Source organism: Neoarius graeffei, chromosome 21 (genome assembly GCF_027579695.1).
Source record: "Neoarius graeffei isolate fNeoGra1 chromosome 21, fNeoGra1.pri, whole genome shotgun sequence".
In the NCBI taxonomy this organism is placed as follows: Eukaryota; Metazoa; Chordata; class Actinopteri; order Siluriformes; family Ariidae; genus Neoarius; species Neoarius graeffei.
Window position 1 is genome coordinate 5,664,965 of NC_083589.1, and position 15,083 is coordinate 5,680,047.

General features: G+C 43.4%; 1 protein-coding gene across 1 annotated transcript in view; it reads left to right on the top strand.

The window, feature by feature from the left end:
* The window catches only part of sema3c (sema domain, immunoglobulin domain (Ig), short basic domain, secreted, (semaphorin) 3C), a 109,203-nt gene that overhangs the window by 71,170 nt on the left and 22,950 nt on the right, over positions 1 to 15,083 (top strand). Inside the window, exons 3-5 of the mRNA XM_060903815.1 lie at positions 6,405 to 6,565; positions 10,468 to 10,530; positions 12,115 to 12,234. Coding sequence (XP_060759798.1) covers positions 6,405 to 6,565; positions 10,468 to 10,530; positions 12,115 to 12,234 — 344 coding nt within the window. The remainder of the gene's footprint in view (positions 1 to 6,404; positions 6,566 to 10,467; positions 10,531 to 12,114; positions 12,235 to 15,083) is intronic.

Genomic DNA, 15,083 nt, shown 5'->3' on the forward strand with positions numbered 1-15,083 from the left:
TTCCCTCAGCGGCTTCTCTTCAAGTTTATATGAGAAAAACCACATTATGTCACGCGACTCATTCTAAACTCCTCTGTCCTTGTGAAGTGCACATTTCTATTCTATTTATTCAAGTGAAACACAAACACATGAAAACGACGAACATTAACTGGACAATCAACAACATCAACATGACATGGACTGAAATACTGAGCGCTCATTAAAGCTAAACATGAATCGGGTGTAAACAGCGGTGTGACGTTGTGATCAGGTGATGGGACTTGTCGTCCTGCAGCGTACTCAGCGTCACCCTGACAGTCCTGATGCTGTCGGAAAGTTACAGCTTTACCTCTGACACTGGAGACTCCTTCCTTAAAATGTTAAATAAATATCTCTTTCGGGCGGCACGGTGGTGTAGTGGTTAGCGCTGTCGCCTCACAGCAAGAAGGTCCGGGTTCGAGCCCCGTGGCCGGCGAGGGCCTTTCTGTGCGGAGTTTGCATGTTCTCCCCGTGTCCGCGTGGGTTTCCTCCGGGTGCTCCGGTTTCCCCCACAGTCCAAAGACATGCAGGTTAGGTTAACTGGTGACTCTAAATTGAGCGTAGGTGTGAATGTGAGTGTGAATGGTTGTCTGTGTCTATGTGTCAGCCCTGTGATGACCTGGCGACTTGTCCAGGGTGTACCCCGCCTTTCACCCGTAGTCAGCTGGGATAGGCTCCAGCTTGCCTGCGACCCTGTAGAACAGGATAAAGCGGCTAGAGATAATGAGATGAGATGAGATGAGAAATATCTCTTTCGGGAAAAATGGGCGGGGTCAGTCACAATATTAAAAACACACACACAGTGTATTACTTACATATAGTTTTGTGTTTTCAGTGTGTGAAGCCCACTTTGTTATGGAGATGTGAATGTAAATGAAGCGTGAATATTCATGAGCTGATTCAGTATTCTGATGCTGTGCTCAGTGTCTCGGAATGAAGTGTAAGGAGCCGTAAACAGATAAAAACCTCCATTTAAACCTTATTCATTCTGCTTTCGAATAACGCACGCTGGTATAAAATCTATTCGTTTGGATGTTGGACTGTTCAGCTCTCTGAGTGACAGCATTAAAAATATACAGATCAAAAGTGACTTTATTTCGAGTACATTATTCAAATGCACTAAATACTCCATTGTTTGAAATAAATATTCTATAGAATTGTGTCCACATACTTTTGGCTGTACTCATGTCATTCATCTACGCCTTTTGTTCTGAATCTTTATTCTGTGCTGCTCCCAATCAGGCCAGATACAACGTGTGTGTGTGTGTGTGTGTGTGTGTGTGTGTGTGTGTGTGTGTGTGTGTGTGTGTGTACACTCAGTGCGTTTACATGCACATAGAGAAAATCGAATTTCTGCCGTAGCTCGACTGAAATCGAAGTTCTAAATGCCATGGAAACACCTTAGCTAGGCTGAAATTGAACCGAACTGGATTTCTTGTAATCGAGCTACGCGACCTAGATTATGCGATTGTAGCCGAGCTACTTAGTGCATGTAAACCCTATCGAGCTACGTAGTCGAGCTACTTACTTCAGCACTGCCCCTTCTGGAAGTGATGAGTGACGAGACCACAAGCGGGAAACACAACAGCCTCGGTCGGCATGACACTTCACCTTAGCCGCCACTTTATTCGGAACACTTGTGTCTGGGCATGTACGCACCCATTTCCAATTAGTTGCTAAGTTATTAGCATGTTAGCAGGCTAACAGTTAAAGTGCCATTCCACCATTGGATGTATTCTTTGGCATAAAAGACAATATATTTTGACAACATATATAAATGGCATCACTAGATAGAGAAATCTTTTAGCTTCAAAATGATATATCAAACATCATTTTTTGACAACGACAAGTATATTAATTTTGCGACCAAAGTCACCTACCCTTTTAATTTCCGCGCGTGATGTCATCGGCAGGTTCCCCTTCTTGTGTACCACGTGACGTGTGACGTGGCACATATTATCAGCAATGGCGGATAGAACGCGATAAAAATAATACCAATAAATCTAGCTAATACCAATAAATCTAGCTAACTGAAAGATTAACTCAAAATTTTTCGCAATTTTTTTGGCCCCCATATACGAGGAGAAATGACTCTCTCACTTTGGGGGTTTCCTGGTCTAAAAATAGACCGACACGTGGTACACAAGAAGGGGAACCTGCCGATGACATCACGTTTCACTACCGCGCGGAAATTAAAAGGGTAGGTGACTTTGGTCGCAAAATTAATATACTTGTCGTTGTCAAAAAATTATGTTTGATATATCATTTTGAAGCTAAAAGATTTCTCTGCCTAGTCATGTTGTCATAAAATATATTGTATTTTATGCCAAAGAATACATCCAATGGTGGAATGGCACTTTAATATGTTCACCATTACAGATCAACTTCAACTTAGTGGCCATTTTATTAGGAACACTTCTGTTCGTACATACGGTACAAACACACTTCTTGTGAACACGGAACTGATAACTTTATTTTATTTTTCAAAATTTTTTTTTTATTGACTCAAACACACATTATACAAAGGGTACAAGAAAATAAAACAGTATTGTTATAATTACCCCAGGGGATATTAAAAAAAAGCCTATACAGATAAAAGAGTAATCATAAAAAAGACGTTATACAATACAAAAATAGTTTCCGTTCTAACAGCCTTTTCATTAGTGCTGGTAGAAATTGCAGATCTATAATGTTTCACATCTATACCAAATTCAATGAAGTTAGGTTTTTTGTTTTGAAATTTACATTTATGAATGTAGTATTTGCATAAAATAAAAGATTATCTCATCTCATCTCATTATCTCTAGCCGCTTTATCCTTCTACAGGGTCGCAGGCGAGCTGGAGCCTTTCCCAGCTGACTACGGGTGAAAGGCGGGGTACACCCTGGACAAGTCGCCAGGTCATCACAGGGCTGACACATAGACACAGACAACCATTCACACTCACATTCACACCTACGCTCAATTTAGAGTCACCAGTTAACCTAACCTGCATGTCTTTGGACTGTGGGGGAAACCGGAGCACCCGGAGGAAACCCACGCGGACACGGGGAGAACATGCAAACTCCACACAGAAAGGCCCTCGCCGGCCACGGGGCTCGAACCCAGGACCTTCTTGCTGTGAGGTGACAGCGCTAACCACTACACCACCGTGCCACCCCAATAAAAGATTAATCAAATAATATTGAGAGCCCACATACTCCTTTTCATGAAAACCAAACAAGACATTTTCCCACTTTAATGCAAAGTCTGAATGAATGGAGTCTATGATGACACGAGCAAGCTTACTCCACAAAAATTTTGAATAAGGTGATAACTTTGTTTATACTCTTGAATAGCTCTTCTTCATGACGACAACCGGAAGTGTACCAACACGATGGGGTGTGTAGCGCCACCTGTGGCTCGGGTGCACAACGTACCTCACACAGTAGCTCGATTTCCTTGTGTGCATGTAGGATTGGATTTCTCTGGCACCCCTGCTGGGACCCTTAGCTCGATTACCGACAGCAGCTCGATTTGGATGTGCATGTAAACGCACTGAGTGATTTGAAGGCTGTAGAAGATCTTTAATGTGAGCAGTGGGAAAAAACTCCATCGACTTTTCATTACAGAGGCCGATGCAGTGAACGGATCGCTCTTTCTCTTCACCTCTCCACCACCTCATCACTAGTCTGGCTAACGCGACTTCAAAGCCCTGCGAGCATTTGGTCTGGCAAAGATATTAAGCCCAACCGTTTCCCAAAGTGCGTGCTTGACCCGCCTCCCTGAAATGCCTCAGTTTGCTACTGGTCGAAGCCAGAAAAGGCTGTGACGAAGCTTAAACCAATCACATCACTCTTTCCTCTTATGTATGTGACGCGACGGGGCTAACTGGTAGATTAAACTCTTACCGAAGCCGGTCGGGAGCAAGGCGAAAACGTCCTTCCTTTCAATAAATACCTCCAGGGCTGCTCTTTGCTCCGTTTTCAGTGAGAACTTGCTCCATGTTCGTAATGTTTCTAGTGAATGAAGCGCTTCCGGCATAGATTCTGTAAACAATCTATGGCTTCCGGTCGCAGTTCTACTACGTCAGTGCCTTGAACACGCCTCTACCCAGGGCCGTTGGAGATGCTCAAAGTTGATTGGCTCCCGATTTTTTGGGAGCTTGGAAGAGCTGTAGATAGCTTGCCTGGCCAGACTAAGCTCGCAACAGGCCCTCGTGTTGCGTCACGCTTAGGATGGGCGGGCCCAGGCTACCTCATCACCTCCTCCTCACCCCCTCCTCTCCACCTCCCCCTCATCTCCTCCTCTCCCTTCCTCCTCCTCTCCACCCCTCCACCTCTCCTCCTCATCACCTCCTCCTCTCCACTCCTCTTCCACCTCTCCTCTTCCCCCTCCTCTCCTCTGTAATTTCTCTTTCACCTGGAGAATGTAAGGATGGATGAAACATGGTGGATGATGATGAAATAAATGTGACGTTGTGTCGGAGAGTGCAGGTTGTGCGCTGAAGTTAAACAGAGGAAAGAGAGGACGGCTTCCTGTTTGACACTTTTGATAAACATGAATATTCATGAGCTTGGCTGTGATGACGCTTTGATGGTATGCTGAAGGAACCTCACTGTCTCTACATAATGTGTAGTGTGTGTGTGTGTGTGTGTGTGTGTGTGTGTATGAGAGGGTATTTACAACGACAACAACTTGTTCTGTTGTACAAATCAATTTTCTCTTCCAGATTTGCTGAAGTGACTGTCGATGCTGGAAAAATGAGATGCGCATTTATAATTTATTCATTGAATGAAGAAATAAATAAATGAAATGAAAAACAATCCATTCAAAATGTTTGTTTGTCTGTCTGTCTGTCGCCTTGCTCATACTGACAATCACCATACTAAGGCCCAATCCCAATTCTAATTTCTACCCCTACCCCTCCCCCTTCCCCTCCCCCTTCCCCTTGGCCCTTCCCCTTGAAACTGAGCTACAAGGGATAGGGCTTGAAATTCAACCCTTACGTATTGGGATAGCCCTTCAACGATCGCATACGTCATCGCGTACCTCCGTCAGCATTTACGTTAGCAAAACGCGACCAAATGCGTCATTGGCTGCGACCAGCCGCTACAGTCAGAGCCAGAACAGAAATCTCTGCTGGCAGGGTGTGATTTGTTAACTAACACCACTGAATGGGATATCTTTGGCGCTTCGTGCACCACATCCGACAGAATGAGGTGTCAGAACACTCATGTAAACAATAAAAGCGAGAATAACAGAACAAAACGTACGCAGTCAAGCAACCGAAAACAATACTCACTCCCAAAGCTTTTTAGCAGCAGCTTGGATTTCAGAAATCACTGCTCATTCTCAGCTCGAAAGCGAATCAAGCGGCGTGTTTCCTCTGGATAACAACTTAAAACACGTAAATAATGGAGAAAATACATTTATGACAATCTTTCGCCGCGGGAACCGCCATCTTTCTGAAATCCGCATGAAATCTCGCTGAAATCCGCATGGCATTGTGGGAAATCACTCAAACCCCTTCGTTCGGAGTCAGCTCCAGGAAAATCTCCGTTTGGAGGGGTACAGAAGCCCTACCCCTTCCCCTACCCCTCCGCGTTAACTGGGATTGGGATACCCCTACCCCTTCACGTGAACGCGCAAAATGGAGGGGAAGGGCCAAGGGGTTGGTCCAAGGGGTGAAATGGGATTCGGCTTAAGTATGAAAGATAAATAAATGAATGAATAAATAAATACAACTTAAATGAATGAATGAATGAAATATAAAGTATTTTAAATGAATGAGCAAATAAACAAATGAACAAGTAAATATAAAAGTACATTTTAAAACGAATGACAAATAAATAAATAAATAGATAAGCAAATAAATATAAAACGTTTTAATGAATGAACGAATTGATGAAGACATAAATACTTGCTCAGAAAGTCTTAATTAATTAATTAATTAATTAATTAATTAATTTTCTTCAACAACAGAGCCATTTATGTCACATTTATGGAAGGAGTCTCCAGTGTCAGCGCTTTGTTACGTTACGTTTTCCGGACAGAGGAGTTTCCACTTTGCGCTTTCTCTTTAACAAGACAGGCTGCACTGTTTTTCTTTTCTCTTATTAAGTTAAAGAGAGAGAATAACGAGAGGCTGCTGATGGAACGACTGTAGAGCTGCTATAACGGGAGTGAGAACAGGAGCTCACATTTCCTGGAACATTTAAATGTTACTATAAACAGATAAAAAGTACAATGGGTCATTCTTTCACAAATAAAAACATCCATTTCGGTGAATTTCTACAGATAGTAACATTTCTACATTTATTTCACAGCATCCTGTAAGTGATTTAACCCGACAGAAACAGCTCGTGCGAGTGTGATGTTTGATGAATATGCGTTTTGTGTTTCAGAGCTGCAGACGAGTCACCCCTTCGAGTTCTACACGCTGTCGGAGAAGCAGATGGACTACAGGATCCTGTATGTGGATGATGATCAGGACCGAATGTATGTGGGCTGTAAAGATCATCTTCTCTCCATGGACATCAACAACATCACTCAGGGAACGCTGAAGGTCAGAATCAGCTCCCACCGCCCACACAGAGCTTTATACCTTCCGCCTGCTCACGTTTCCCTCCACAGACTTCTCACAGTGACTGTAAACACATGGAAGGCGTGGCTCCGTGCTTTTCCCTTCCGTTCTATAGAAATGAAGGCTCCACCATGTTGGCAAATTTGGAGCCAGAGTTTGCGCAGTCGAGACGAGAGTCGAAGTCAGGCGCACTTAGGCCCCACCCCCTTTTCCCAATACCATGGTCCAGCGCCCTGCAGAATGTCAAATTGAACAGTTATTAGAAATGATTAAACAATCGCAGGTAAGACTTTGCAGCCGGTCTCTTCCGGTCTGGACGAGACTGTCAATCAGTTCATTCCCAAGTGTAACCACGCCCTCTTACGATCTCATCTCATCTCATTATCTCTAGCCGCTTTATCCTGTTCTACAGGGTCGCAGGCGAGCTGGAGCCTATCCCAGCTGACTACGGGCGAAAGGCGGGGTACACCCTGGACAAGTCGCCAGGTCATCACAGGGCTGACACATAGACACAGACAACCATTCACACTCACATTCACACCTACGCTCGATTTAGAGTCACCAGTTAACCTAACCTGCATGTCTTTGGCCTGTGGGGGAAACCGGAGCACCCGGAGGAAACCCACGCGGACACGGGGAGAACATGCAAACTCCGCACAGAAAGGCCACGGGGCTCGAACCCGGACCTTCTTGCTGTGAGGCAACAGCGCTAACCACTACACCACCGTGCCGCCCTATTATCATTATTATTATTATTATTATTGCACCTGGGCGGCATGGTGGTGTAGTGGTTAGCGCTGTTGCCTCAAAGCAAGAAGGTCCTGGGTTCGAGCCCTGTGGCCGGCGAGGGCCTTTCTGTGCGGAGTTTGCATGTTCTCCCCGTGTCCGCGTGGGTTTCCTCCGGGTGCTCCGGTTTCCCCCACAGTCCAAAGACATGCAGGTTAGGTTAACTGGTGACTCTAAATTGACCGTAGGTGTGAATGTGAGTGTGAATGGTTGTCTGTGTCTATGTGTCAGCCCTGTGATGACCTGGCGACTTGTCCAGGGTGTACCCCGCCTTTCGCCCGTAGTCAGCTGGGATAGGCTCCAGCTCGCCTGCGACCCTGTAGAACAGGATAAAGCAGCGAGAGATAATGAGATAATGAGATTATTGCACCTAGTGGTCAAAAAGGGGAACAGCAACAAGCGGTATCGAGGCCCACTGGAGCAGGAATCTCGCTGCTCCATATTCATGGGAGGAGCAAAGGACAGGACTGTGAGTCAACTGGTTGCCAGATTGAGCTAGTTTAAAAATCGTCCATGGTTGCCAAAAATCTGATTTTATAGCAAATATAAAACAAACAAATTTCTCAGCACTTCTCAGTCACCCTCTCAGTCTCACACTTAGTTAACTTGGGACAAAAAAATCATAAGTTGTCTCACAGCGAGACAACTTGGGTTCTGGCCCCCTGAAAACTTTGTTACGTGATCCCAGACCTTACTGGTCTTCCCACGTGACATGACAAACAAATTCACTCCGCACAGTCCGCGGCCTTTAACTTACGCGGCAAAATTACACAAAGCAACAAAGGCCGCCAATGCCAGCAAAGGAAAAATGGCTGACCTGCTTTTGAGTCTTTTTGGCCAATCAGAACGCTGGATCAGCCAAGCTCTCGCAATGTCTCGTGAGACTGTGGCGAGAGGATCTCAAATCAAAGATGGCTCTGATTTCAAGTTTCAGCGTGGCATTTTATGTCTTTTCCAGTGCTAAATTTTCATCTTTGTGGTAGGATTTACACATCTTCAGTCACAAAATAAGCAGATACTTGGTGTAAATTTATATCGGTACAGTACCGGTACTTCATGATCCGGTATTTTGGACCTGTACCGAATCGATTTTCACGGTACAGTACCGGTACACAGTACCAGTACGCAGCCCGATACAGAACTGTTCCCAAAACTCTACAAGGGAAAGGGGGATTATGGAGAGGAAAAGGCTTAAAATTAAGAGTTACTCTGACACTGGAGACTCCTTCCATAAACGTGAAAGCCATAAAACGTCACCGTCAACAATAACACACATTTGTTTTTTTAAATCCATTTATTACAGTTCCCTCTGACTTTCTGTGTGTTTTAACCTCTCACTTTTTCTGTGCTGTTCTTGTTTTTCTTTTCGTTACCGGGGGCAACGAAATCACGTTAACCATGAATCAAAACTTTGAAGAGAAATGCTCTTCAAATACATGAAAATTAACATCAGAACAAATTTCCAACACTGTTCATTTGATTATTAAGGCAACAAAATTTACCGCGGATTGATATGACTGGACGTGGTTTTGCAGAGTCGATGATCAAGCCCGTGTCCATAGCAACAGTATATTATTCAGATATATTGAACAGTTATTCCATGAAATCGAGTTGTACATGAGCTGATGGGCAACGAGGCGCGTAGCACCGAGATTGAACGGAATAACTGTTTTATTGTATCCACATTCACTGGATTTTGAGAAACGGAGCATTTTTATTTGTATTTATTGCAAATTTGATAAATAAAAAACTTTATACAAAACGTCCGACAAAATCATTTCCGCTTAGAATGTAAACAAGCCGGCGAAATGACAGGAGCAATTTGTGAAAAATGCAATAATAATAATAATAATAATAATAATAATAATAATAATAATTCTTGAAAAATAAAAAAAGATATGTTCTTGCCATCAAATAGTTTTATTCCATATTTTGTTGCTTTGTTTGTATTTTTGGGGTTTTGTTTTCAAGTAGAGTTTTTATTTTGTCCTTGGTTGATTCTTTAACACGCTCCACCATTTTGTTTTTCTCTACTCATGGTATATGAGCTGATATCCTAATAGTACAGCAGCCAATCAGAGCGCACGATTGCTCATATCCAGTGAATGTGGAGAGAATAACAGTAATTAGCCAATCAGAATGGAGTGTAATAAATAAACCATATCGTATTAAACGAGCTCATGAATACGAACGTGTGATTTTTGCAGCTTGATCAAAATCAGAATCTCGAATTCAACAACGCTGCGTGACGCAATGAGTGAAGTAACACATTCCTTTTTCACTTAGTATTAAATCTAGCATTAATGAACCTAGCTAAAGTTTGCTAACCAGTGGAACGAGCTGCTGCTATGTTTATGCTTATCTCATCTCATTATCTGTAGCCGCTTTATCCTGTTCTACAGGGTCGCAGGCGAGCTGGAGCCTATCCCAGCTGACTACGGGCGAAAGGCGGGGTACACCCTGGACAAGTCACCAGGTCATCACAGGGCTGACACATAGACACAGACAACCATTCACACTCACATTCACACCTACGCTCAATTTAGAGTCACCAGTTAACCTAACCTGCATGTCTTTGGACTGTGGGGGAAACCGGAGCACCCGGAGGAAACCCACGCGGACACGGGGAGAACATGCAAACTCCGCACAGAAAGGCCCTCGCCGGCCACGGGGCTCGAACCCGGACCTTCTTGCTGTGAGGCGACAGTGCTAACCACTACACCACCGTGCCGCCTGCTTTTAGGACAGAGCCGTAAAATTCCACACACACGGTAAGAGTAAGAGAGTTTTAAAAAAAACCACCAAAAACAGTATTTTGTTCTATTTCGTTGAGGTGATGTTACGTTTCTGACCTCTGTGTGTGAAATGAACATGATAAAAGCCTCTGGAGTGTGTTCATCAGGATAATTACACACACACACACACACACACACACACACACACACACACACACACACACACCACACACACATCATGTTAGTCAGTGTTCTGAGTACAAAATGTCTTTACATCTCTCTGCAGGATGAAATAATAATATTTAGAGATTACAGATTAAAATCTGAATCATTTCTCCTGATGATTTGTTTTTCCTCATGCAGATTCACTGGCCTGCGTCCAACACCAAGATCGAAGAGTGTCAGATGGCTGGAAAAGATCCAACTGTAAGCAGGAATGGTGATTTTTTTAATGTAGTGTGTGTGTGTGTGTGTGTGTGTGTGTGTGTGTGTGTGTGTGTGTGTGTGCATTTAGAGGTCATGCTCTCTCTCCATCATTAGTTCTGATTGTTTATAATTTGTAGAGTGAAGTGGTGTGTAGGAGTGGAGTAACGCTCTCATCCTCTCAGAGGAAAGAAAAATATACTGCAATTACACACACACACACACACACACACACACACACACACACACACACTAATGGCTCTGTGAGGAATTTTAATGATCATCGCTATAACAATCAAATAACACCTTACTGCAAACATCACATAAATATTTATGTTAATATTTATGTTGTACAACCCCGATTCCAAAAAAGTTGGGACAAAGTACAAATTGTAAATAAAAACGGAATGCAATAATTTACAAATCTCAAAAACTGATATTGTATTCACAATAGAACATAGACAACATATCAAATGTCGAAAGTGAGACATTTTGAAATTTCATGCCAAATATTGGCTCATTTGAAATTTCATGACAGCAACACATCTCAAAAAAGTTGGGACGGGGGCAATAAGAGGCTGGAAAAGTTAAAGGTACAAAAAAGGAACAGCTGGAGGACCAAACTGCAACTCATTAGGTCAATTGGCAATAGGTCATTAACATGACTGGGTATAAAAAGAGCATCTTGGAGTGGCAGCGGCTGTCAGAAGTAAAGATGGGAAGAGGATCACCAATCCCCCTAATTCTGCGCCGACAAATAGTGGAGCAATATCAGAAAGGAGTTCGACAGTGTAAAATTGCAAAGAGTTTGAACATATCATCATCTACAGTGCATAATATCATCAAAAGGTTCAGAGAATCTGGAAGAATCTCTGTGCGTAAGGGTCAAGGCCGGAAAACCATACCGGGTGCCCGTGATCTTCGGGCCCTTAGACGACACTGCATCACATACAGGCATGCTTCTGTATTGGAAATCACAAAATGGGCTCAGGAATATTTCCAGAGAACATTATCTGTGAACACAATTCACCGTGCCATCCGCCGTTGCCAGCTAAAACTCTATAGTTCAAAGAAGAAGCCGTATCTAAACACGATCCAGAAGCGCAGACGTCTTCTCTGGGCCAAGGCTCATTTAAAATGGACTGTGGCAAAGTGGAAAACTGTTCTGTGTTCAGATGAATCAAAATTTGAAGTTCTTAAATGATACATTTTCTCAGTTTAAACATTTGATATGTCATCTATGTTCTGTTCTGAATAAAATATGGAATTTTGAAACTTCCACATCATTGCATTCCGTTTTTATTTACAACTTGTACTTTGTCCCAACTTTTTTGGAATCGGGGTTGTATTAATAATTATGGAGGGCACTGTATATAGAGAGAAAGAGAGAGAAAGAGAGAGCATGATAGAGCATTAGACAGAGACACAGACAAGCAGATAGACAGATGAACTTGAGAGAGAGAGAGAGAGAGAGAAAGAGCAGAGGTGTGTGTGTGTGTGTGTGTGTGTGTGTGTGTGTGTGTGTGTGTGTGTGTGTGTGTGTGTGAGATTAGTGTTAAATGATTAAATGTGTGTGTCTGTGTGCAGCACGGTTGTGGAAACTTCCTGCGAGTGATTCAGCCCTATAACAGAACTCATCTGTTTATCTGTGGCAGTGGAGCCTACAGCCCGGTGTGTGCGTACGTCAACCGCGGCCGACGCCCTGAGGTAACACACACACACACACACACACACACATTTAGAATCTGGTTTTTACTTTGAAGAATCATTCACACACATCCTGTAATGTGCTCTTAATAACGTCATAGTCTTCTGTTCAATTTTACAACCATATATATGTATATATACAGCGCCCTCCACAATTATTGGCACCCCGGTTAAGATGTGTTAAAAGCCTTAAAATAAATTCAATTTTTATTGCAGAAGCATAATCCACACTGAAAATTGTAGAAAAATGTAACCTTTAACTCAAGCGAAATTAAAATTAAAAAATTTAAAATCCCTGACTAAGAAATAATTGTTTTTCATAAAATCACCTGTCCCACAATTATTGGCACCCATAACAATTCCTAGAAAATAAATGTAATTGAAGCATTTCTGTCATTTCTACTGTAGTTTATAAAGTGGATCAGAGTATCTAGGAACCTTTTAATTAGTAATTCATCACATCCTGTTTCGCTGGGGTATAAATATGATGTGACACAGAGGCCTATTTCTCTTATCCACTCTTCAACATGGGAAAGACCAGAGAACACACCATTCAAGTAAGGCAGATGTGTGTCGACCTTCATAAGTCAGGCAACGGCTACAAGAAAACAGCCGCTCGCCTACACCGGCCCGTATCTACAGTCAGAGGAATCATCAAGAAGTTTAAAACAACTGGAACAGTGGCAAACAAGCCTGGACGAGGATGCAAGTTTATCTTGCCACCACGCACAGTGAGGAGGATGGGAAGAGAAGTAAAAAGTTCTCCAAACCTCACTGTTAGAGAATTGAAATCAAAGAGTAGTATCTTGGGGTAATAAAGTCTCCATAACAACCATCAGGCGCTCTCTACATGCCAACAAGCTGTTTGGGAGGCATGCACGGAAAAAGCCTTTTCCTCACTTACAAGCATAAACGTAAACGTCTGGAGTTCGCTAAGCGGTACTGGGACTTCAACTGGGACCGTGTGCTTTGGTCAGATGAGACCAAGATAGAGCTTTTTGGGAACAAACACTCTAAGTGGGTCTGGCGTAACACAAAAGATGAGTATGCAGAAAAGCACCTCATGCCCGCTGACAATCGGTGATGCTGTGGGCCTGTTTCTCTTCCAAAGGCCCCGGGAACCTTGTTAGGGTGCACGGCATCATGAACGCTTTGAAATACCAGGACATTTTAAATCAAAATCTGGTGGCCTCTGCCCGAAAGCTGACGATGGGTCATCACTGGGTCTTTCAGCAAGATAATGACCCTAAACATGTGGCCAAATCTACACAAAAATGGTTCACCAGACACAAAATCAAGCTCCTCCTATGGCCATCTCAGTCCCCAGACCTCAACCCAATTGAAAACCTGTGGGGTGAGCTGAAGAGGAGAGAGCATAGGAGAGGACCCAGGACTCTGGATGATTTAGAGAGATTGTGCAAAGAGGAATGGTCAAAGATCCGTCTCTCTGTATTCTCCCATCTTGTGAAATGTTATAGGAGAAGATTAAGTGCTGTCTTGTTGGCAAAAGGGGGTTGTACAAAGTATTAACATCAGGGGTGCCAATAATTGTGGCACACATGATTTCATGTAAAAAAATTATTTCTTGATGTGGGATTTTTTTTCCAACTGAATAAATGCAGGGCGGCACGGTGGTGTAGTGGTTAGCGCTGTCGCCTCACAGCAAGAAGGTCCGGGTTCGAGCCCCGGGGCCGGCGAGGGCCTTTCTGTGTGGAGTTTGCATGTTCTCCCCGTGTCCGCGTGGGTTTCCTCCGGGTGCTCCGGTTTCCCCCACAGTCCAAAGACATGCAGGTTAGGTTAACTGGTGACTCTAAATTGACCGTAGGTGTGAATGTGAGTGTGAATGGTTGTCTGTGTCTATGTGTAGCCCTGTGATGACCTGGCAACTTGTCCAGGGTGTACCCCGCCTTTCACCCGTAGTCAGCTGGGATAGGCTCCAGCTTGCCTGCGACCCTGTAGAAGGATAAAGCGGCTACAGATAATGAGATGAGATGAGATAAATGCACTGGAATTAAAGGTTGGATTTTTCTCTTTTTTTGCATTGTTCTCATCTCATCTCATCCCATTATCTCTAGCTGCTTTATCCTGTTCTACAGGGTCGCAGGCAAGCTGGAGCCTATCCCAGCTGACTACGGGCGAAAGGCGGGGTACACCCTGGACAAGTCGCCAGGTCATCACAGGGCTGACACATAGACACAGACAACCATTCACACTCACATTCACACCTACGCTCAATTTAGAGTCACCAGTTAACCTAACCTGCATGTCTTTGGACTGTGGAGGAAACCGGAGCACCCGGACACGGGGAGAACATGTAAACTCTACACAGAAAGGCCCTCGCCGGCCACGGGGCTTGAACCCAGACCTTCTTGCTGTGAGGCGACAGCGCTAACCACTACACCACTGTGCCGCCCTTTTTGCATTGTTATCCTATATTATTTTTAAAAAAAAAGAATTTATTAGAAGCTGAAGAACATATCTTACTGAAGGGTGCCAATAATTGTGGAGGGTGCTGTGTATATATATATATATACAGTGGTGCTTGAAAGTTTGTGAACCCTTTAGAATTTTCTATATTTCTGCATAAATATGACCTAAAACATCATCAGATTTTCACACAAGTCCTAAAAGTAGATAAAGAGAATCCAGTTAAATAAATGAGACAAAAATATTATACTTAGTCATTTATTTATTGTGGAAAATGATCCAATATTACATATCTGTGAGTGGCAAAAGTATGTGACCCTTTGCTTTCAGTATCTGGTGTGACCCCCTTGTGCAGCAATAACTGCAACTAAACATTTGCAGTAACTGTTGATCAGTCCTGCACACCGGCTTGGAGGAATTTT